This window comes from Eulemur rufifrons, chromosome 14 (assembly GCF_041146395.1).
Source record: "Eulemur rufifrons isolate Redbay chromosome 14, OSU_ERuf_1, whole genome shotgun sequence".
NCBI lineage: Eukaryota > Metazoa > Chordata > Mammalia > Primates > Lemuridae > Eulemur > Eulemur rufifrons.
Window position 1 is genome coordinate 34,118,859 of NC_090996.1, and position 24,565 is coordinate 34,143,423.

General features: G+C 45.9%; 1 protein-coding gene across 1 annotated transcript; it reads right to left on the reverse strand.

The window, feature by feature from the left end:
* Nucleotides 1–15,284: 15,284 nt before the first annotated feature.
* Nucleotides 15,285–22,855, reverse strand: ZNF174 (zinc finger protein 174). Its single transcript, XM_069486218.1, has 3 exons — nt 21,637–22,855; nt 20,384–20,606; nt 15,285–16,360 (listed from the first exon to the last, which is right to left on the reverse strand). The coding sequence occupies exons 1-3, from the start codon at nt 22,036–22,038 to the stop codon at nt 15,759–15,761; spliced, it is 1,227 nt and encodes a 408-aa protein (XP_069342319.1). The 5' UTR covers nt 22,039–22,855; the 3' UTR covers nt 15,285–15,758.
* Between the last annotated feature and the right edge of the window lie 1,710 nt (nt 22,856–24,565).

Here is a 24,565-nt window from a genome sequence, read left to right on the forward strand (position 1 = left end):
ACTAAGAGGGAAATTTATAGCAATAAATGCCTGCATCAAAAAAATAGAAAGATCTCATATAAACAACCTAACTGTGAGTTAGCAAAAGAACAAACTAAACCCAAAATTAGCAGAAGGAAGGAAATAATAAAGATCAGAATATAAATAAATAAGGTAGAAAATAGAAAACTATAGGAAAAAATCAACAAAACTAAGTTTGTCTATTGAAAAATTAAAACTGACAAACTCTTAGGTAGACTAAGAAGAAGACTCAAATAAATAAAAAATGAAAGAGGAGACAGGACAATATATTCCTCAGAAATAAAAAGGAGTATAAGGGACAATTATTAACAATTAGATGCCAACAATTGGATAGCATAGAGGAAATGGTTATGTTCCTAGAAACATACAACCTACCAATACTGAATCAGAAAGAAATTGAAAGCATGAACAGACCAATAGCAAATGAGGAGGTTGAAGTAGTAATCAAAAAGCTCCTTTCATGCTGTTTTAAGGGAGTAGTAAAAATAAACAAACAAAAACTTCCCAACAAGGAAAAGCCCAGGGCCAATGGTTTCATGGCTGAATTCTACCAAACACTCAAAGAAGAATTAATACTAATCCTTCTTAAACTCATTGAAAAAAACAGAAGTAGAGTATTTCCAAGCACATTTTATAAAATCATAAAATGATACCGAGGCCAAAGACACCACAAGAAATGAAAACTACAAGCCAATATCTCTGATGAACAAAAATGCAAAAATCCTCAATAAAAATACCAGCAAATTGGCAAGGTGTTGTGGGTTGGGTGGCTGAGGAGGGAGGATCGCTTGAGGCCAGGAGTTCAAGAGGAGCCTGGGAAATAAGCAAAATCCCATCTCTACAAAAACTAGAAAAATTAGCTGGGCGATGTGGTGCAGGCCTGTAGTCCCAGCTACTTGCCTGTAGTCCCAGCTACTTGGGAGGCTGAGGCAGGAGGATCTCTTGGGCCCTCGTTCGAGGTTGTAGAGAGCTATGATCGCACCACTGCACTCCAGCCTGGGAGACAGAGCGAGACTCTTGTCTCTAAAAATGAATGAATGAATACTAAAAAACAACAGGTAAAGGGAAGGAGAGAATCAGAGAGGTAATTAGAATAGAGAAAAAAATGGCTAACACTAATCAAAAGCAGGTTATGTGCCAGCCCTTCTGTGCTGAGCACTTTTCCTGGATTATTTCACCACTTTCATCACATTTTAACACATGAGAAATAGGGCTAGATCGTTGGGTATGTTGGGAAGTAGGAGACACACTGGAAGGTGCGTTGAAGGTGTGTTACTAAATCGCTCAGCTTCCTATGAGCTGTGCAAACTCCATAAGAAAAAAAAAAGAGATTGAATATCAGTTTCCTCCAATGCCAAGAAGACAATCATAGCGTCTACCTCAAAACATGCAAGGGTCAAGGGAGATGCTGTGAGGTGTCTCTGTGAGGAATCACTGCCGCCATCAAGTGACCGCTCTGGAAGGAGAAAGCTGGGGGCGCCCTGACCTTCCTGTGTAAATTAGATCCTTCCCCACTCACTCACTATCGCGTCATTCCTGTTTAATATTTCTTCTTAGCAGTTATAGTTGCCGTTTTACATTTGTTTGTGTAATTATTTTATTCGGGTCTGTTTCGCCCTCTGGACTGGTCTAAGAGAGGGTGCACGTCGTCTGGGTTCCTCACGGTACCTCCAGCACCTAATGTTGCCTTGGCGTGTAGTCGGCATTCAATATATACTTGTCATATGACTGAACGAGCTTAAAGAATGAACCTCCAGGACAGCTTTTTCAGTCCAGTCTCAACTGCCCTAAGATAGCAACCGCGCAAGGTCTGCGGAGCGGAGCCGGCGAGGACTACATTTCCCAGAGGACACCACGACGTCCCGGCCCCCTCTTCATACTGACAGCCACTACAGACAATAGGAGGGCAGAATTCTTCGGGGTGGGCGCCAGGCGGCCCAATCAGAGGAGAACGGTCCGAGTACTCCCTGCAGAGGCCCCGCCCCCTCCTCAGCCTCGGGCCGCTTTACCCGCTGGTGCTGCTTTCCGGAAGAGCTTACTAGGTTCATTCCGCCCCAAGGCTGGTTCCGCAGCAAGATCCTGACCCGTCGGACCCTGGTCCGATGTCAGGGTGTTCCCAGGGATGGGGGCGCGTAAGTCCCCGCGGAACCCCATCCCCTCCCGCCTACGAAGTACCGGGCCCAGCGGAGGAGGCGTGTTCCGCGGCCGTGAGCGCCCCCGCGCGCCGCCCCTTCCTCGGTGGGCGCTGCCCCCAGTGCAGTGTCGGGGCGGGAAGACAGGGACAGGGTTTTGCTGTAATCAGCATCGTGAGGATAACTCTGCATCCAAGTGCTCGGACTGGGCTGAGCCCCGAGACGACAGACACTCGGGAGGCTGTTGGAATCGAACGTGTGAGAGATGAGGGCCTGTAGTGGGGGTCACGCGAATGAGGAAGAGCAGGTGACTTCCTGACAGATGGAGGAGAGAACAGTGACAATTGGTGGGGTAAGTGAGAACAGGGAGTCAGCGATGACTTTGAAGTTCGGTTTGGGTGACGTGATGGTTAGTATTAATAGCTTTGTGGAGCGATCTCTAGCCTTTTGAGTTCACATTCAGAAAGGGAGATGCCTAAATCACAAGTAAGTGTGAAATTGCAGCTCTGGTCAGTGCCATAAAGACGAGTTACGTTTTGCTATATGAGAAGGTATAAGAGGAATTCACCTAGCCCTGGAGGTCAGGGAGCCCGTTTTCTTGTGAGGAGCGCTAAGAGCTAAATAATGATTTGGTGTCAAATAGTTGGAAACTTCAGCAAAGGTAAGGGCCTCAGCTACTGTGTCAGCTGACCCCACGTACACTAAGCTTTTCCTGCTTACCTGTACTGTCACTATTTCCAGGGAAAAATGATCAGAAATTGGCAAACCTAGATGCCCAACCACACCCTACAGAGAGATCAGAGTGTGACATTCGCAGGGCCAGCCCTAGCTGGTATGAGGCTGTCCCCTGAGCCATAAGATGAATGTAAACTTAGGTACCCTGGACTTCCCTCCCCTTCAGAACTGGAATGCCTCCTGATACAAGATGCCATCTGGGGGCAGGAATCCAACCAGCAAAATCATGATCCTGGTCCTGAAACCGTCATTAGTGCATTAGACTCCTCTGTCACAAGAAGGTAGCTGGGCCAGGGAGGCTCTCAGCCACTTCTGGGAACTGCTAAGGCCAGAGATGCCCATCAGGGAGCAGATGCTGGAACTGCTGGAGCTGGAGCACCCCTGAGCATCCTGAGATCCAGACTGGGTTCAGGACCAGCATCCTGAGGGTGACAAGAGGCAGCAACCCTGATGGAAGATTTGCAGAGAGAGCCCAGAAACTAGGGTGTTGGGTGAGAGGGGTCAGGGGGTGACCCAGACAGTGAACACAGATACGTGATGGGCTCATCTCCTTGGGAAAAGTAGGTGGGGGCAAACTCTGAGCACATTTTCCTTCTGCATCCTCCTCCCCCAGGTCTTCTGAATCCTAGGCCTCCACAAGAATCCACCTCCCCAAGCTCTGAGTTCACCATTATTTTGGCTCAAGGCAGAACCAAACATTTGAGGTATATATGGGCAGCTCAGAGTAGAACTAAAAAGAAAATGAGAGAGCATTTTGTGTAACCCCCTCATTTTACAGATAAGGAAATTGCGGTGTGGGTGTCACAGGCTCAGTAACTGGCTAGTTGCAGCACTTAAATGGCACCCAGGTCTTCAAGCTCCTAGCCTAGGGCCTTTTCTACTATCCCAAGCTGTCTCCTGGTCAGGTCCCACTGCAGCAGCATGCTAGCCATGTGATCAGCTAACATGCCTTGTCAGGAAGTCATCTTTGTTTCTCAACAAGACCTATGTCTGATTGCACAACTTTGTGAATACACTAAAAACCACTGAACTATACACTTTAAAAGGATTTTATGGAATTTTATGGAATGTGAATTATATCTCTATTAACAAAATAACCTTTGAAGTAAAAAAAAGGTGAAATATATATTTTTAGTTGCAATAAAATATGTATTTAAATATATAATATGCAAAATTTTTAACCTGTCAGAGGCATGAAAATAATTTATGCTACCAGCTTACCTTATTTTTGTGCAGACTTTATAATAAAGCTGGTTTTGCTTTCTCTGTTCAAAGAATATCTTGCAGGATGAACTGTTAAAACTGTCAGCATTTGTAACTCATCTCTGTGTTAGAATTTGCTCCATACTGTCCAAACCAAATAAAAATCAAATAAACTAGATGTTAGTATAATAATATAGTTCCCCAAAGAATAAATAAATAAAAATAAAAAAAGACATGCTCTGGTTTAGGCACAGTTTCCTTCCATAGAACCCACCTGGCGCAAATGGAAAATTTCCAGAATGTGTTTCAAAGAACTGAGCACAAGAGCATTTTCATCAGGGTTTGGGGAAGGGCTGTGGCCTGCCAGAAAATCAAGATGAAAGAGGAGCAGACGCAAGCCTGCCTTCCAGAGGCGAACTTCCTGCCCAGCTCCTCTGCCAGCGCAGGCTGTAACTAGGCTCCTCATCCCTCCTCCTGCCTCAGGAGGTCCTGTTACTCTCTGGGAACAAACTTCTCCATCTGGGAGAACTTTCTGCTCAGCTCCATTTCTCCTTACCTGAGGACACATTCCTGACTTCTGGTGTGATCTCCAACAGCCACACCTTTGATTTCTCCAAATCCTAGATCAGAGAGGACTCTCATTGTCCTCTTCTAGAATAGACTGTCTTTCCCAGGAAATCATCCTGTTCAGTGTGGTATATATATGCCTCAGAACTGGACATCCCAGGGCATGCTCTCTGGAGGTTTCTGGGTCCCCAAGATGCTTTATTTAACCTTCTCCCTAAAATACGCTACCTGGCATGCTCCTTCCCTGCATTCAGAGCAGTTCAGGTTGACAGATATTTACAAAGTGCTTAATTTGTGTGGGGTTTTCTAGAGGCTAGAACATGATCCCTTCATTTCCCTTTCCCTCACCCCTGTCCATTCCCTCTCCAAAGTATTCATGGGAGCAACAAAGACTCCAGGGGCAAAGGCCTGCATGGCTGAAAGTCCAGCCTATTAGAACCTAAAACAACTAGGACAGTCCCCCAAAGAAATGTTTCACTGTGTCAAGTGGCAAGTTTCCCTTCTAGGAAAATTCCTTAACAAGAGCTTGGGTGATAGTCTAGCAGGGTGTGGTAGAAAGATCTATGCCACAGGTAGAGTGTGGACAATCTTGTTTCTTCTTCCTGCAATAAACTGATTTTGAAAAGGTTTGTCAAGAAGATTATGGAGTGGTCAGATGCAAAAATGATCACCTGCCAGTTTTGCCTTGCCCACTGGTTGGCACTTCTGGTGGTGGCTGGACCAGTCCTATGTGAGCCACCCCTAGGGGACCAGCCTCTTGAGCGCTGAGGCATTTTTATGCCCCATGTAGCTGTTGCCTTAGGGTGGCAGGGCACTCGCTACTCTGGAGGCACATAATCAGGTCCTCTCATTTAAACCTTCTGAAGCAGGTAGCAGTGTTCTCATTTTGTAGCTGTAGAAACAGGGTAACTAGAGCCAGGATTGGATCTAAGTCTATCGAAAACCAAAGTTCATACACAATTGGCTACACTGAATGGTCTCCCAGCACTGCTTAAGGTCTTCCAAAAGGTTAAGACAAGTGACTTGGCCGGGCATGGTGGCTCACGCCTGTAATCCTAGCACTCTGGGAGGCCGAGGCGGGAGGATCGCTCGAGGTCAGGAGTTCGAGACCAGACTGAGCAAGAGCAAGACCCCGTCTCTACTAAAAAATAGAAAGAAATTAACCGGACAACTAAAAATATATAGAAGAAATTAGCCGGGCATTGTGGCACATGCCTGTAGTCCCAGCTACTCCAGAGGCTGAGGCAGGAGGATCGCTTGAGCCCAAGAGTTTGAGGTTGCTGTGAGCTAGGCTGACGCCACGGCACTCTAGCCCTGGGCAACAGAGTGGGACTCTGTCTCAAAAACAAAACAAACAAACAAAAAAAAAAAAAACAAGTGACTTAAAACTCTTCCTCACGACATTGTCTGGGACCCAGAACCCCTTGCTCCATATGGCCTGTATGTCTCTGTGTCAGTTCCTGGGCTTCTCTGTTTCCTAGGACTATGGGACAGAGTCCTTAGAATCCATCAGCTTGGAACTTCCCTCCTGTTGAACATGGGACACTGCCCCTGTCCTCTCATGACAAAGCTATGTCCTCAGTACAGGTGTCACCTGCCACGCATGCACGCACACACACACACACACACACACACACAGACATGCCCATGTTCGCATGACCTCATACCTCCAAGGTGGACCCAGTTAAGCCCTAATTTGTAACCTTCACCTTTGGATCTTCTGCTCTCCTTAAAGCTGTTCCTGTTGGGACAGACCTCCTTCTGCCATCCTGCTCTCCTCACTCCCCACCCCTGTGCTCCAGGCAAGCCCCTTCCTAGACCTCTTCCCCTATTCCTGCTTTCAGGTACTCCAGGGACACTAATGTACAATGCCACTCTCTGAAGACTCTGATGGCCCTGTGGAGAACTTTTCATTTTGTTTCTGAAAACTATGTATTTGTAAAAAGTAAGAAGCACATTATTCACAATAGCCAAAAGCTGGAAACAACCCTAAGGTCCACTGGCGGATAAACAGATAAGCAAAATGTGGTACAGACATGCAGTGGAGTGTTCGCCTTAAAAAGGAAGGAAATTCTTGACACATGCTACGGCATGAATTAAAGCACTGTGCTAAGTGAAGGAAGACAGACACGAAAGGACAAATCCTAACACTCTGGGAGGCCGAGGCAGGAGGATCGCTTGAGGTCAGGAGTTTGAAACCAGCCTGAGCAAGAGTAAGACCCCGTCTCTACCAAAAAAAAAAAAAAGGACAAATACTGTATTCCACATGTATGAAGTACGCAGAGTAGTCAAATCCGTGGGGACAGGGAACAGAATGGTGGTTGCCAGGGGCTGGGGGAGCGAGGGATGGGGAGTTTTAGTGTTTAATGGGGATGGAGTTTCAGTTTGGAAAGAGAAAATTTCTAGAGATGGATGATGGTTGCACAACAATGTGAATGTACCCAATGCCGCGGAACTGCACACTTAAGAATGGTTAAAACAACACATTATATGCTATGTATATCTTACCACAATAAAAAATTACATTTTAAAAAGCCAATGTAAAAAGTAAGTGAGAACAGCATGAAGGGACTTCTGGTTTCTGGTTCTGAATGTAGGGAGCTTGGACGCTGTCACTCCATCCTAATGACAAGTAAAAAGCTGAACAAACTGAAAACAAGAAACCAGCAATCCTTAGATCTGTAAGAGAAGTGAAGTCACAGGGCAAACAGTTGCCTCCTAAATTGGAAACAAAAAGGCAGATACAGAGATTGACAACTTCCCAGAGTTACCTCCAAGGACACCGGTGCTGGGGAAGGAAAACCTGAACCGTAATCGCTGGGGCTCAGTGTGGACACGTCTGATAGTTCAAAACTCCACGGGGACTCAGTCACTGGGGCCCCCGCCGCTGTGTGAGTTTTACCTACAGGAGCCCCACCGTGTTCTCACGGAAATGTCAGAGAAGGGAACCACACTGAAATAGGACAGAGGACTCTGTTCTTAGGGAGCCTGCTCTCGGGAGAAACTGCTTAACTGCAGCCTGCCCTGGTGGGGTTTTAGCGGAGCCTGGCTGACCTGGGGGAGGGGAAATATCTGACTCCAGCCCTCTCTGCCCATCCTGTCCCACCTAAGGAGGGGAGAGAAAACCAGACACGTGTGACATTCCCAGTCTTGGGGGGCAGGCTGAACAAAAGGCTGAGACCTACTCATAGGACTACAGAACGCTTCCCCTCCCCCACACCTCACCGCCACACCACTAGAGGCCTTTGCACAGCAGTTCCTTTCACCCAGCACATCATGTCCAGCTCACAAGAAGAAATTACACGGCATCCCAAAAAGCAAACGACAGTTTGAAGAGACAGAGCGAGCAGCGGAACCAGACACGGCAGGCGTGCTGAAATGATCAGATCTGGAATTTAAAACGATGATTTGTACGCGAAGGCTCTAATGGATAAAGGGGACGGCATGCAAGAGCAGATGGGCAGTGTCCCCAGAGGGATGAAATCCTAAGAAAGAACCACAAGTAAAGGCTAGAGATCAGAAACACCCAGCAGAAATGAAGACTGCCTTTGATGAGCCTGTTAGTAGACTGGACATGGCTGAGGAGAGACTCTGAACCTGAGGATACATCACAGGAACGGCCGGCTGGGCGTGGTGGTGGCATCTGTAGTCCCAGCTACTCAGGAGGCTGAGTAGGAGCATCACTTGAGCCCAGGAGTTCGAGGTTACAGTGAGCTATGACTGTGCCAGTGCACGCCAGCCTGGGGGATGCAGTGAGACCTGTCTCTAAAACAAACAAACAAGACAGCAGGAAGGGCCATGGAAGAAACAGGGGCTGTGAATGAGGGGAGAAAGGGAGGTTATTCTGCTTTGGGCCACCCTTTTATAGGACACCAATTTTATTAATAAACAGCCCTTTGGAGAAATTATTCTCCCTTTCCAGGACATTATCTCCTGTGACCACAGTCTCAGCAAGTGCTAAGTCAGGAAAATAGGACTTTTCTTCCCTCAAGTCCTCTGTGGGCCTCTGTGGTCATTCCAGGCCTGAGTACTTGGACCCAAAGAGCTTATCGGGAGATTTCAAGGTGCTTGGTTTCATGTGACTGACAATTTCGTCTTCCTTTTATAAGATCCTTTCCAGAAAACAAAACGCTTTCACATACACGTTTCCTCTTCGCCAATCATGTGAGAGAAGCAGGGCAAGTCTCCCATTTCCAGTGGAAGAAATAGGTTTGGAGAATTTAAACGACATATCCGGGGTTGCAGGCTGGAAAATGACAGAGCTGGGTGTAAACCCATGCCTTGGTTTTAGCTTGGGACAGATTCCACCCCCTGGTTTGTTCATGGAGCCCTGCTAAGCCCCAAGTCACCCCCAGGAACAAGGTCAGTTCTTGGGGTGGCTCTGCCCTTATCGGGTCCATCAAGCTTCTGGGGCCAGGAGTGACATTTGGAGAGCTTCCTCTAACACTTCTGTCCTCAGAATCCCAGTGGCTATAGCTGAACCACCGCCCCTTCCTGTCCAACTTCTGAGGTGCGATATATTTGAGGGTGCCTTTGCTGGTGCGGGTGCACAGGAGTGCTTTGCACTGACTCAGCCCGTTGATCCTGGGTGGAACCTACAGAGAGGCTCAGAAATGCACCGGTTCTAAGCAGTGAGAAGGCAAGTGTCACAGGAACCTGGCTGGAACTGGGGACACAGGGTCTGGGAGCAGCACCAGGACAAGGGTGCTGGGCCACCAGCTGACCACTCTGTTTCCACTGCCCTGACCTGAGAAGCAGCTACAATTCCTGCCCTGCGCACTGGGTCACTGGCTGTGGGGCCTGGGGTCAAGGCTTCAGGCTGTGGAGTTGTCCACCATGTTTTCTTTTTAATTGAGATATATAATTCACATCATAAATTCTACCCTTTAAAAGCGTACGATTCAGTACATTCACAAGGTTGTGCAACCCTCACCCCAGAAATAAACCCAGTACCTTTTAGCTGTCACTCTCCATTCTCCCTCACCATAGTCCCTGGCAATTGCTTATTTGTTTTCTATGCAACAGAAATTGTATGCAAATCTATGGATTTGCTTACTCTGGACATTGCATAGAAATGGATTCATGATATGTGGTCTTCTGTGTCTGGCTTTTCTCACTCAGCATAATGTTTTCAGGGTTCAGCCATGTTGTAGTGTCTGTCAGTGCTCCATTCTTTTCTATGGCTGGATAATAGTCCGTTGTATGGATAGACCACATTTTGCCTATTCATTCTGCCTACAGTATTCTTAGAGTGTGTCCCCTGTAAATCTTTTAGGTGTTCCTGTTCCATCTTGAAAGAGTCAAGCTGCTGGGGGTGGACTCAGATGCAGCCCTAAATCAGAAAAGCCTGGCTAGAATTCTGTTCTTGGGCTACTCCTCAAAGCTCAGGTATCTCAGTCTCCTCTCCCCACTGACTTGCGTCCTCAGGGGCTTTGCTTTCTCAGCTCGTCTTTCTCATCCTACATCCCTCCGGACTTCAGGGCTTTGGTAGGTTCAATAAGATCCACCAGCCCAGACCCCCATCTCTGTCGGGCAACACAGAGGGAGTCATTTGCAGCACAGTGATTAAAAACACAGACTTAGAAATCAGACCTAGTCCTAATTGTAGGGCTGTTTACAAGTTGTTGTGGTCTAGCGAGTTATTTAAACTCTCTGAACTTGTAATTTCTTTCTCTCTCAAATGGGGACAATAACTATCTCCAGGGTTGTTTTAAGAATTAAATGAGGGCCGGGCGTGGTGGCTCACGCCTGTAATCCTAGCACTCTGGGAGGCCGAGGCGGGTGGATTGCTCAAGGTCAGGAGTTCGAAACCAGCCTGAGCGAGACCCCGTCTCTACTAAAAATAGAAAGACATTATATGGACAACTAAAAATCTATATAGAAAAAATTAGCCGGGCATAGTGGCGCATGCCTGTAGTCCCAGCTACTCGGGAGGCTGAGGCAGTAGGATCGCTTAAGCCGAGGAGTCTGAGGTTGCTGTGAGCTAAGCTGACGCCACGGCACTCACTCTAGCCTTGGCAACAAAGTGAGACGCTGTCTCAACAACAACAACAACAACAACAACAAAAAAAAAAAAAAAGAATTAAATGAGGTCCTGTACATAAAGCACTTAGCAATGTCTGTTGCTTGTTAAGTGATCAATGAATATTTTTAGTACAGTGGAAAATTGTTTATTCAAGAGCCTAAGGCCAGGCGCGGTGGCTCACACCTGTAATCCTAGCACTCTGGGAGGCTGAGGTGGGTGGATTGTTTGAGCTCAGGAGTTCGAGACCAGCCTGAGCAAGAGCGAGACCATCTCTACTAAAAATAGAAAGAAATTAGCTGGACAACTAAAAATATATATAGAAAAAACTAGCCGGGCATGGTGGCGCATGCCTGTAGTCCCAGCTACTTGGGAGGGTGAGGCAGGAGGATCATTTGAGCCCAGGAGTTTGAGGTTGCTGTGAGCTAGGCTGACGCCACAGCACTCTAGCCCGGGCAACAGAGTGAGACTCTGTCTCAAAAAACAAACAAACAAAACAAAACAAAACAAACAAGCAAAAAAAAAAAAAAAAAAAAACAAGAAAAAAAAAAAAGACCCTAAACAGAACTACTCTAAATTAAAAAAATTTTTTTTCCATTAAAAAATTTTGAGCCATGTGTGACTGAAGTAGTGGGTATCCTGTGGCCATGATGTAACCTGAAAGGCTGCCAGGAACTGGTCTAAGTGGTGCCAAAAGGACCCCAAACCTCATTATCCATTCACAGGAATGCCATGCTGTTTCACTGGATAATTCAGGAGTCGGGACAATTTGGTCTTGTATTTTGGCAGGTGACAGGTCTTTTAAAGAGATGTACTGCAATTGTGTAAAAGTATATTATAGCAGAATGGGAGAAAATATTTGCAAATCATGTATCTGATAAGGACTGGATTACAGAATATTTAAAGAATCCTTATAACTCAATAATAAAAAGACAACCCAATTAAAAAATGGGCAGAAGTTTTGAATAGCCATTTCTTCAAAGCAGATACAAAATGGCCGGTAAACACATGAAAAGATGCCCAACATCATTGGTCATTAGAGAAATGAAAATCAAAATCACGAGATACCACTTCACCCATTAGGATGGCTATAATCAAAAAGACAGACAATAGCAAGTACTGGTGAGGATGTGGGGAAACTGGAACTCTCATATACTGCTGGTAGGATGTAAAATGGTACAGCCACTTTGGGAAACAGTTTGGTACTTCCTAAAAAAGTTAAACATAGAACTACCATATAACCCAGCAATTCTACCTCTAGGTATATACCCAAGAGAAAAGACAACATAAAAACTTGTAATGTCAATATTCATAGCAGCATTATTTATAATAGCCAAAAAGTGGAAACAACCAAATATCCACCAATCAATGAATACATAAACAGAATGTGGTCTACCGATACAATGGAATTATTTGGCAATAAAAAGAATAAAATCTTCATACATGCTACAGCATGGATGGACCTTGAAGACACTATGCTAAGTGAGAGGAGGGAGACTTCAGGGAAGGCACAGAAATGGGGAGTGATTGCTCATGGTTAAGGGGTTTCTTTTTGAGCTGTTGAAAATGTTTTAAAATTAAATTGTGGTAAAAGTTGCACGACTGAGAATATATTACAGTACACTTTAAATGTAAGATTTTTCAGGTATGTGAAATATATCTCAATAAAGCTGTAAAAATAGCATTTTTTGTTTTAGAAACAATTGGAGGAAATTTCAATATTGTCTAGTAGATGGTATTCAGGAGTTATTGCTAATTTTGTTGGCAGTGATAATGGTATTATGGGTTGGGTTTCACAAGTCCTCATCTGTTATAGATGGAAAATGCTCTTTAGAGAAATCTACGGTGCCCAGACCCCCACTTGTCTGCTGGTGCTTCCTCTCCCCTCTCATCTTCTTGGGGACCTGGGAACCAAATATCCTGAACAGGAGTCAGCCCCACCCCAATATAGGCAAGGATACGGCAAGGCCCAGAAAAGACAGCAGAACCTTACAGGCTGCTCCACAGGCAAGGGCTACATGTGAAAGGAGAAAGACTCTTTTCTTATACTGGAGTGCTGCAAAAGGTAGCTGATGGCAAACCAGCAGGTCAGTGTTTCAGGCTGAGGCCCTCTGGTGGACCATGCATGGGCAAGGGGGCTGGGAGGACATCTACGTCTGAATGTAGCACCCACGGTCCTTCTTCCAGCCATTGGGCCCTTCCTGACACTCCTCACCTGGAGTTGAGCCTTATACCTGGAAAACCAGGCAGGGGAGGCGAGGCAGCATCACAGACTTGAAACCTTTTGGAAATGAATGATGTTCAGAGTGGTGATTTTGTCACGTTTATTCAAGGTCCACAGTTGAACAGGTACCCAAAGACAGTTATTAAACAGTTACTGATTTTGTAATCAGGAGAAAGGACACACACACACACACACACACACACACACACAGAGGTTCTTCAAAACACACCAAGCAAGAAAAAACTCTTATTTAAAGAAGAGACCCTGTGCCAACTCTTATAAATAAGAAAAGTGGAAATCTATGCTCCTTCCCTTTTTGGAGAGATCTTCTTTGACTGACGAAGTTGATTCAAGATAGACATGTGTGGCAGGCTGACTCATGGCTGCCCTGTCTACATCCTAATTCTTGGAACCTGTGAATGTTACCTTATATGCAAAGAAACTTTGCAGATGTTATTAGGTTAAGGATCTAGAAATGGGGGGATTATCCTGGTGGGCCCAACGTATTCACAGCAGTCCTTATCAGAGGGAGGCAGGAAGGTCAGAGCCAGAAGGTGATGTGATGACAGTCTGGAGTGACGTACTTTGAAGATGGAAGAGGGAGCCATAAGCTGAAGAATGCAGGTGGCTACTAGAAGCTGACAAAGTCAAGGGAACAGATTTGTTTCTCAGAGCCTTCAGAAGGAACCAGCCCTGCTGACAGCTTGATTTCAGCTGAGTGAAACTGATTTTGGACTTCTGACCTCCAGAATGGTGAGAAGTTTGTGGTCATTTGTTATTGCACCAATAGGAAACTAATACAGGTGTGACTATGACTTGCATGTTAAAGGGCAACAATGAAATCAGCCTAGAAAAAGGGGGTGGGCAGGGGGGGCACACCTGACCAGGGAGAGGCAGCAGGCCGGAGTAGGGTGGGGGCAGGCTGGATACTGAAGATAAATTCTATGATTTAACTTAGTAGACAGAAGGGGATTAGGGCCTAATGGACCACCAAAAGCTATGAGAAAGGCCAATGGGCTTTCAATAAACCTCTGCCCAAAAGACAAGTGCCTGTCTGTGCGGTCAACAGACTGTCACAGATCTCTGAATTCAGGCAGAAATGGGCCAGGAAGTTAAAGCAGGGGTCCCCAACTATTCAATTACTGAACATCTATTTCTCTTGGCTGGGCATGGGCTAAGTCCAAAAGCTAAAATGATGGAAAAACAAGGCTCTTGTCCTGAAAGAGCTTATATAGTGTATAGTAATTTCCCAACCTCAGCACAAATGACACGTTGGGCCAGATGACTGTAGTGGGGGCTGTCCTGTGCCTGCAGGACAGTCAGCAGAACCCTTCAGAGGCCAAGAGCAACCCTCTTTTCCCCAAGTCATAACTAAAAATACCTTCAGGCATTGCCAAACGTCCCCTGGTGGGGGGGGGGGTCCCAGGTTGAGCATCCCCAGTGTATGGAGTCTAGCAGGCAGGCAGACCCACGATTACAACACAAGTTGTCAGGGAAGGCCTTGCAGAGCAGGCAGCTCTTGGGAGAGGGAGGAGGTGGAAGTGCGGGGAGCACGGCAGGAACTAAAGGCAAAGGAAACAGCGTACGCACAGTCCCCAAGTGAAGACTCACTTGTCCCGAGATTCTTAGAGGCAGAACACAGGTGGCAGCCCCAAGGTGACTGGCAGTGACTTGATACTGATGTTTTACGAAGAAGGCCACCTGCCCCGATTTTCTGCATGAAGTGGTGCACTAATCTGCCCAAAGTTTTCTCTAAACTGAGAAGTGAGCCGGCTTGCCCAGGGTGACTGAGACTTGTATATTGATTTGAGTTTTAATTTCTACTTTGATAAAATAAGAGGAGGTGGAATTAGATGATCTTCTCTGCCTAGTTCCAGGAGTCTAATATTTTATATTAATATAAATATATTTTGTCATTTAAAAAATGCTATTGAGATAAAATTTACATGTCATAAAATTAACCCATTTCAGTGATTTATAGTTAATTTACCAAGTTGTGTGACAATCACCATAATCCAGTTTTAGAACATTTTCATCACCCCATTTTGTTAATCTTAAAGCTAATGGCCTAAGTGAGAAAGGAGGGTGGGAAGAATTCCCTCTGACATTTCCTCAGCAGCCTTTATCCACTTCTTGCTTCTCACTGCAGCTCTTCCCTTTCTCTTGGGTTGGGATTGCAGCAGCCTGCGTGGATGTTCTTTTTCTAAATCCAAGGTGCTTTGATACAAAATGATCCCTCAAATGCATTTTTCTTTTTTTGCAAAAAGTACCATGTAATTACTTGGAAACTGTCTCCTCACACAAACATGTACATACTTTCACTTAATTCATCCTTTGTTATGAACAACCAGGAATTACAGAAAAGACAATGGAGGATCTATTTTCCAATGAACTTTGCCTTGAAATTCTGGTGGTCACTCATCTTTATTAAAGAAGTGTGCGCATGATAAAAATTGTCTGGTATGACAGCAAATGCATAACTATATATATATAATTTACCCTTTAGCATATTTTAGAGGATAAATAAAGCAACCACGGGACAATTTAACAATAAGCAGCCACCTGCAGGATCATCCTGATTCTCCCTCGGTGATCTCCCTGCTCTCTGCAGAGACTGCAGTTCTCTTTGACCCAATGCCCGGACCTGCCACCTCTTCACCTTGTCACTGTGCATGGTCAGGCCCTAGCCAGCCCCTTCTGGGGCTCCTTACCAAACAAATGTGCACCTTCATTCCTCAAGGGCCTCTTGCTTTCCTTGTAAGTCACACAGACAGTCTTTGTGATTTACATGCAACTAAGGGGAAGGAGAAACATAAATACCTTCCTGGTGAATCTAAAGCATGGATCACTCCTTTCAGTCTCCATGGTGGAGCCTGTGATGCTGGTGAAGATTTGAGCTCTGGCGAAAGCTTTTCCCACACTGGCCACACTGGTATGGCTTCTCTCCAGTGTGGATCCTCTGGTGCAGCTTCAGGGTTGACTGCCGCCCAAAGCAGTTTCCACACTCTCCACACGTGTAGGGTCTCTCTCCTGTGTGGACTCTCTTGTGTCTTTTCAGCTCTGAATTCCACGTGAAGCTTTTCCCACAGTCATCGCACTTGTAGGGTTTCTTCGCTGAGCGTGTCGGCTGGTGACCAAGACGTTGTAAACGATTGCTCAGGCTTCTTTTACCTCCTTTGCTTTTCTTCAGCTCTCTCAGTGGGTGGCTTTTTAGGGGGCTGCTGATGTATTCTAGTTCCCTGCAATGTCTCTGGTAGTGAGCAAATGGCTTTTGAGCATTTGGGGCGCTGACCTGTCTCCGTGACAACCGAGTTTCACTCGTATTTGCCCCTCTCGGTTCAGGACTCTGCAGACCATTTCCTTTGGATCTGCCAGCTGACACAGAACATGGCTTTGCTCCTTTAGCCCCTTCCTGTTGTGGGTTTTCCTTGTTGTCACTTTTCATTCTGGGGGCTTCTATAATTAGAAAGAATATGCTTCATTTTCTGGTCTTGGAAGAAAGCACTTCAGCAAAAGAATTATGAAATACTCTGCAAAGTTTCTCAAAGGGTGGCCCTCCACTGACAACTTCCATGAGACTCATCTGGGGCACTTACTAAACAAGCAGATTCCTTGCTCCTCTCCCAAAGGGGTGAGTCAGAATCTCTGGGGGTTGGAGCTGCAAATCTGCATAGTTAACAGGCTCCTGGAGTGATTCTGATTTATATTAAAGTTAGGAACCAAATTCTTCAAGCCCCTCCCTCCTTCCTATCTTTAGGGAAAGGTTTAGGAAAGGAAGAACAGGGAAAAGCAAAACCATCAGAACTGAATATCAACTAATTAAAGAAGGTAGAGAGTTGAAATTTCAACACTGAAAATTTCACTTTATAGTCTGGTGCCTGAGCTATTTCAACAAATACCGTTGATTTAAGGGGCATTGACTGACACCCACCTTCTCTTCAAAGGATGGTAAATCCAGTGCCTGTGGGATTTTCTTTCATTACGTATATATGTATTTAGAAATGGGAATATGGGCTAGACATGTAACTAATCATAGAAACGCCCTACCTTCTGACTGCTAGCCTTGAATATCAGGATGGAAGTGAGCTGGAAAGGCCTGTGGGAAGTTGGAGGATATGGAGCAGTCCTAGCTGATAAGACTTGCTATAATGTGGACAATCTGTGTGTGTGTGTGTGCACACACGTGCACTTACATTATTCAATATGGAAGCCACTAGCCACATGTGACTCTGTGGCCACTGAGTACTTGAAATGTGGCTGGTGTGACTGAGGAACTGAATTTTAAACTTTATTTAATTTTAATTAATTTAAATTCAAAGTTTAATAAATAGCCAACACATTTATGGTCAACTGCCTTTTGACAAGGTTCTGAAGACAGTTCCATGGGGAAAGAATAGTCTTTTTAACAAATCATGCGGGGACAATTGGATTTCCACATGCAAAAGAATGAAGTTGGACCCTGCTATGGTCTGAATATTTATGTCTCCCCTCCCCAAATTGATACATTGACTCTTAGTCCTTACTGCAGTGGTGTTGGGAGGTGAGGCATCTAGGAGGTGATGCGGTTATGAGGGTGGAGACTTCATGAATGGGATTAGTGCTCTTATACAAGAGGCTTAAGGGAGCTTGTTTGCCCCTTCTGCTGTATGAGGACACATGGCAGGTGCCATCTATGAGGAATGGGCCCTCACCAGACACCAGATCTGTTGGTGCCTTGATCTTGAACTTCTCAGCCTCCAGAACTGTGAGCAATAAATTCTTGTTGTATATAAATTATCCAGTCTATTTTGTTATAGCAGCCTAAACAGACTAAGACAGACCCCTACCTCACACCACATGTAAAACGTAACTTAAAATGGACCAAAGACCTCAATATAAGAGCTAAACCTATCTCTCTTTATATAAGGGTCTAGTATCCAAAATACATAAAGAATTCTTACAATAAAAGGACAAACAGCCCAATTTAAAAATGAGCAAAGGATCTGAACATTTCTCCAAACAAGATATACACTTGGCTAATGAACACATGTGAAGATGCTCAACATCAGTCATTAGGGAAATGCAAATCAAAACCTCAAGCAGATGGCACTTCACATCTAATAGGATGGGGATAACAAAAGATGCTGAAAATAACAAGTGCTGGCAAGGATGTGGAGAAATTAGAATCCTCATACTCTATTAATGGGAATCTAAAATGGTGCAGCTGCTTTGGAAAACTGTCTGCTAGTTCCGCATAAACGTTAAACATAGAGTTACCAAATGACCTAGCAATTCCACTCCTAGGTATTAAATATATACCCCAGTTTTTGTGTCCACACAAAAACTTGTCCACAAATGTTGACGGCAGCATTATTCACAACAGCCAAAAAGCAGAAACAACCCAAAAGTCTATCAACTGAGTAACAGATAAACAACATGTAGTATATCCATATAATATGTATTATTAAGCCATAAAATGGATAAAGCACTGATATATGCTACAACATGTATGAAGCTTAAAAACATGCTTGGTGAAAGAAGCCAGACCAAAAGACCACATATTGTATGACTCCATCTATATGAAATGTCCAGAATAGGAAAATCCAGAGACAGAAAGTAGACTGGGGGTAGGGAGAGGGGAGAAATGGGGAGTGACTGCTAATAAGTATGGGGTTTCTTTTTGAGGTGATGAAAATGTTTGGGAATTAGATACTGGTGGTGGTTGCACAACTTTGTGAATGTGCTAAAAACCACTGAACTGTATACTTTAAAAGGTTTAACTTTATATGTGAATTACATCTCAATAAGTAAAATTTAAATAGCCACACATGGCTAGTGGCTACTGTATTGGACAGTGCAGCTCTGAAGGAAGGTACTGGTGAATCTCAGGGATGAGGAGCATGGAATCTGCCCCCTTGGGGATCAAATGAGACACAGACAGCACACACATACCCAGCTGTCTCTGCTGAGGCAGAAGGGAGTGTGTGGGGTCCACTTTCTTCAGGACCATGAAGGCCATAGGTTATGGGGCAGGACCTCAGCCAGAGTCACAAGCTTTTCTACTGAATGCCACAGGTCTCCATTTCCTGAGTTCCAAAAATCATCAAACCAAAGTGCAATGACTATATTCCCCCAAATTCATATACTGAAATCCTAACTCCCAAGGGGATGGAATTAAGGTGGGGGGCCCTTTGGGAAGTGATTAGGTCATGAAGGCGTAGCCTTCATGGGGTTAGTGGGGAATGGGGTTAGTGTCCTCATGAAAGAGGCCGGAGGGAGCTTGTGTGCCCATTCCACCATGTGAGGACAGAGAAAGGTTGGCAGTCTGCAACCCAGAAAAGGGCCCTCACCAGAACCCCACCATGCTGGCACTTTGATCTTAGACTTCTCAGCCTCCAGAACTTCAAGAAATGCATTTCTGTTGTTTATAAGTTAGTCTCTTGTATTTTGTTACAGTGGTCTGAACAGACTAAGATGCAAAAGTGTCATTGAATGTACCAGTGTCAAGGAAGTAAGGCTCTAGTCTTCTTGTAACCCTCCTCTCTAACCTGCTGACTGTATTTTGTATTCACATCATCAAGACTAGCCAAAGTGTCACTGTCATTCAGTCTTAGAGATCACTGGACTATGTAGAACAGCACCAGCAATTACACTGGCATTGTACCAGAGACAGGGAAATAAACCCAAGGGTTTAAAGCACAAACAATGTCACAGAGGAGGAAGAGAAATAATATGGAGTGGGGCTTTTTCTCTACTTGTCCCTTTCTATTAATAAACATGGCACCATTTTAAGGAATGAAACTCAGCCACAGCTTGCATGGAAGTTCATTAGTAGTCACATTTGGATCTGTCTTCACTACAAGAAGCTCTGAAAGGGATAGAAAAGTAAGTACTAGAATAATTCTGTCATGCACTGGATTGTCAAATATCCATTAATAGAAATGATAAAAACATTCTTCTTATTTATAATATCATCACCATTCCTCTAATTCATGACATTTTTTAGTGAATAAAAATTATTACAGGCCGGGTGTGGTGGCTCACGCCTGTAATCCTAGCACTCTGGGAGGCTGAAGTGGATGGATCCTTTGAACTCAGGAGTTCGAGACCAGCCTGAGCAAGAGTGAGACCCCGTCTCTACTAAAAATAGAAAGAAATTAGCTGGACAACTAAAAATATATATAGAAAAAATTAGCCAGGCATGGTGGCGCATGCCTGTAGTCCCAGCTACTCGGGAGGCTGAGGCAGGAGGATCGCTTGAGCCCAGGAGTCTGAGGTTGCTGTGAGCTAGGCTGACACCATGGTACTCTACCCTGGGCAACAGAGTGAGACTCTATCTCAAAAAAAAAAAAAAAAAAAAAATTATTACATACAACATTTAAAAACACACACACACACACACACACACACACACCTGGACTATGCCTTTGCAGAACCATGAGATGCTTTGATGGAGATAAAGGGCTGATGAAAGGGCGAGAAGAGGCAAAGGGTATTTACCTGTCCCAGCTAATTTGGGTGTTGGTTCCTGGAGTAGCGGCGATTTCTCCCAATGACGGGAGCTCAGCTGGTCATGAGGTCCTGCCTCGGAAGGCTCCTCCAGGGAGCTCTCCCTGAGATCTCTCCTAGGAGTTTGCAGTTGAAAGTCTGGCAGTTCCTGTTCTCCAAGCTGGGATCCAGTTTTCTCCAAGAGCACCTTCTGCCCCTGCATACAAACAGCCACCTAGGAACAAGCCCCATCCATTAACACCATCCATCAGGACTAAGGGCAGCTTTTCTTTCACTGCTCTATAATGAACCCTTTGCCTTGGGAATTCCTGATAATGGTCTAGAGGTCAGCTTTCATAGAGACCACTGAAACCCTCAAAAGAAGCAAAGGGAAGGGCATGCAGAATGAGAAGAATGAGGCTGCTGTGAGTTGGTGAAAACTTCTTGAGTGGCTGCCCCTAAAGCTTGGGCCTTTCTCAAGGCCTGGAGTCAAAGTCATGAGAGGAGAGCTAGCACAAATATCAGGGTCAGTCATGACACTGGCCCATGAGATTCTGACCCTACACACCACCCCTTCCCTACTTCTGCTGGAGACAGGCCTTGTAGGAATGGGAAGCAGTATGGTAAGGAGCTATTAAAAACTATTCTTACCTAGTAAATTGTTCTGCCAAAGGCTCTCCTGCTAAGGACACAGGGGTCTAAGAGGACTGCCTCACCCCTGTTCCCTAACAGGTTCCATTTTCATTCCTGCTTGCTTCCTGTCTAGACCCTGACTGGGGTCTGACTTAGGGCATGAGGGGTGAGGAGGAATAACAACACTAGCTAAATTAAACCATAACTTCCTAATCCAAAAACAATATGCCAGACGCTTCACTGGAACAAGGTCCAATGAAGTTCCCCAAAGTCAAATTCATACCCAACAGGATGACCTTGCCTGCTAAGAATTCTGATTGTTGGAAAAATTTAAGAGGAATGGGTGGGGTAAGATCTTACAGCAGAAATTCAAGAACCTTAAAACTACTACTTCTGGTGACATGAGGCCCATAAAGGAATGGTAAGAACCTTGGTCCTCTACTTCCTCACTGGATGTCAGTAGCTCGGTTTTCTGAAAACCTGTTACAATTGACAGGAGGTTCCCAGACAGAGGCAACTTTTGAAGCCATCCAGTCAATTTCTGGACTCTTTAAATAAAGAGGGATCCGGAGACCAAATATCACCCAGATGAAACAGAACCCCTGGGGACCATGAGAGAGGACCCTCCTTACCCACTGCTTTGGTTTCTTGGATGATCTGTGAAAATCTTCCACCAGGGTCACAATCTCCTTGCTGCTCACTGGACATCGATGCCTGACCCGAGCCTGGATCTCGGGGGGCAGGATGGTCAGGAACTGCTCCATCACCAGAAGGTCCAAAATCTGCTCCTTGGTGTGTAGCTCAGGCTGCAGCCACTGATGGCAGAGCTGTTGGAGCCTGGAGAGTGCCTCTTGGGGGCTAGACACCTCTTGGTAACAGAACCGTCGGAAGCTCTGGCGCGAGAGCTCAGGATCCGGGCAGTTTTTTGGCAGAGTAGGCCCCCGTTTCTCTTCTAGTTTTGTTATTATGTGTCTCTCTTGCTTGGAGGAAGCTTCTGTGTGGGAACTCAAAGTTATTTCCATTTTAGCTGCCATTTTGGGGATCAAGAGACAACTTCTCTCTCCTAGTAAATGGGTCAAGCCTTTGGGATCATGACTCTGGAGAAGTCTCTCTGAATGCTAGCAAGATGGTGGAAACTGAAGCTCCTATGAGGATGCTAGGGTGCTAGGGAGGACAGGATGCAGAAACAGGGTCTTCTCATTTGCTGGCCTTTACCCCAAACTCTGAAGACAAAGCAGTCCCTGGCAGTGGAAAGAGTTTGTCTTTCCCTCGACGAATTTTTTTAACTATCTTGCAAAGGAGAAAAGTTATAACGTCCTAAAAGGACACCGGGGAAAATACTTCTTTGGTTTCAATAATAAGCACACAAGGTCTCAGACGAAATGGGCAATACGATCTAACCGGGCTGGCAGAGAGAATCCCTAGGAAAAGTTCAAGCTGTCTTACAGGTAGCTTGCGCTAACTCTCCCGCATCCTGACTGAAACCGCCCTCGAACATATCGATGAGAGCTAGAGGATAGAGCCAAGGAAGGCCACAGCAAAGCCCGGGGATGTGAGTTAGCGGTGAGCCTTCTGCCCTCGAGCGAGGGTCATGCGGGCGCGGTGACTGCTCGCTCCCGAGGCGCCGCAGGCCCGGCGGCTCCGGCCTCCAGGCGGCCCGGCTCCGGCTACGCGGCCCAGCTGGCCCTGGGCCTGGCGAAGCTGTGGCAGTCCGGCGCGCAGCACAACTACACAGCGGGGTGCGAGCTCGGGCTCACGCCCGCGACACCACTATGCCGAGCAGGCCAGCACTTCGCACTCACCTACCGCCGACTCACCTCTCTGGGAACCCGGGACCTGGCGCCCAGGAGCACGGGCTGGGGGCGGGGCCGAAGCCGCGCGTCGCAGGGAAGCCCACTGGCTGCCGTGGAATTGCCGCGGGAGGGCCCGCCTCATCCCCAAAGGATTGGCTCCTAGAGGGCGCCCTCTACCGTCCATTGGCTGCTGGGCACTGTCAACAGTGTCGCAGTGCACCTCGGGAGCTGTAGTCCGGTGGCTCGACTACCGAGCGTGCGCAGAGAGCGGCCTAGCGAAAAGGCAGGAGTCGTTGACTTCCGGCCTGGTGGGTGACAGTTTTGGGAGTCGCGGGCGCTCTTGTCCGGTGAGTGCTCCGCTTCCTCGCGTTGGGCCCCTCGTCTGCCAAGGAGCCCCTTGCCACTGGGAGTCTTATCTGAGGCGCTTGGGTCGGACCGAGGTGGACGTCTTGGTGGACGGGACGCCTCCCTAAGGTCTGGCGCCCCCAGATGCTCCGCGGTCGCCGTTTCCCGTCCCAACCCAGCGGGCACAAGGCGGGTCCCGCCCCCTGAGCCTGAGCGCCCCAGACGCTCACCCTGAAGGACGCGCCTGGACCCTGCTCATCTAGCCCCGACCTGCCCACCCCCTACTCTTCGTCTACAGTGCCTAACCTAGCGCTGAAGTCTAAGTATTCACTAAATACTTGCCGAGTGAAAAATGAATCAGCCGTGCTCCCCCTGCTCATTCCGCATTTCTCCGAGTGCTTGAGCCATCTCTAGAGTGAAAGAAATTTCGGAGAGACCAGCATTTTAATATTTAATGATGAATGGGATGCAAGGGGTCAAGAGGAGTGCAGGATCTACCTTCTGCATGAAACTAGAAGAGCACTTATTAAATTATTCTCCAGCCAGGTAATGTATAGGATATAGGAACGTGTGCAAGGCAGGGGGTACAGGTTTTAGTCCTGGCCTTGCTGCTTAGGAGCTATGCAGTGTGATGCTGGGCAAGATACTTAATCGCTCTCTGTTTCTCCCCTGGCTACAAAGGAGTGCTAACAGTAATGCCCTGGACTTCTCTGTCTCTAGCCCCTCCAGCCGCACTGAAACATAATGAGAATCTAAGTGACAGCAGTTCAAGTTGTTTGAGAAAAGGCAACCCAATTCCATTTTTAAAAAAATAATTAAAATTTTTGATTGTAAGAAAACATAAAATTTACCATCTTAACCATTTTTAAGTCTACAGTTCAGTAATGTTGAGTCTGTTCATGTTGTTGTGCAACCTGAATCCACTTTAATACTGCCTGGTGGGAGTATATCAGCTCCTATATAAAATTTTAAATTTCCCTTTATGATTGTATCTGTTTTAATCTGTGTTTCAAGTAATTAAAACCCAACTCAAACTAATTAAAAAATATTGCCTTACCTAAACTGGCCTTGGAGATCCAAATATGTTGTCAAGACTCTGGTGTATTGGTCTTCTCCTATAAACAAGCTCACCCCAGTGCTGTACGAGTGAAATAGAGAGTGGGACATAGTTGCATAGAGCTCCAGTCTTACATCTACCAATGTAGAATTTCCCAGGAAATTCAGAGCTTTTCCCACTCCTCCTATATGTGAATTTTGATAGGCCCAGATATGTTATATACCCACTCTTGGGGTTCAGGGAAGGATATTGTAATTAATGGCCCCACTAGAATCAATGAATTAGAGAGGGACTCTTTCACAAAGAAGATCCTGCTATTGGAAGTGGGGAAGGAATGTTGGAAAATAAAAATATACAGCAAATCAG

Coding starts and splice junctions, on each gene's coding strand:
- ZNF174 (XM_069486218.1), bottom strand. CDS start 22,038: ATGGCAGCTAAAATGGAAATAACTTTGAGTTCCCACACAGAAGCTTCC. Junction 20,607..21,636: donor CCAAGAAACCAAAGCAGTGG/GTAAGGAGGGTC, acceptor GCTTGTTCCTAG/GTGGCTGTTTGTATGCAGGG. Junction 16,361..20,383: donor ACCCAAATTAGCTGGGACAG/GTAAATACCCTT, acceptor TTCTAATTATAG/AAGCCCCCAGAATGAAAAGT.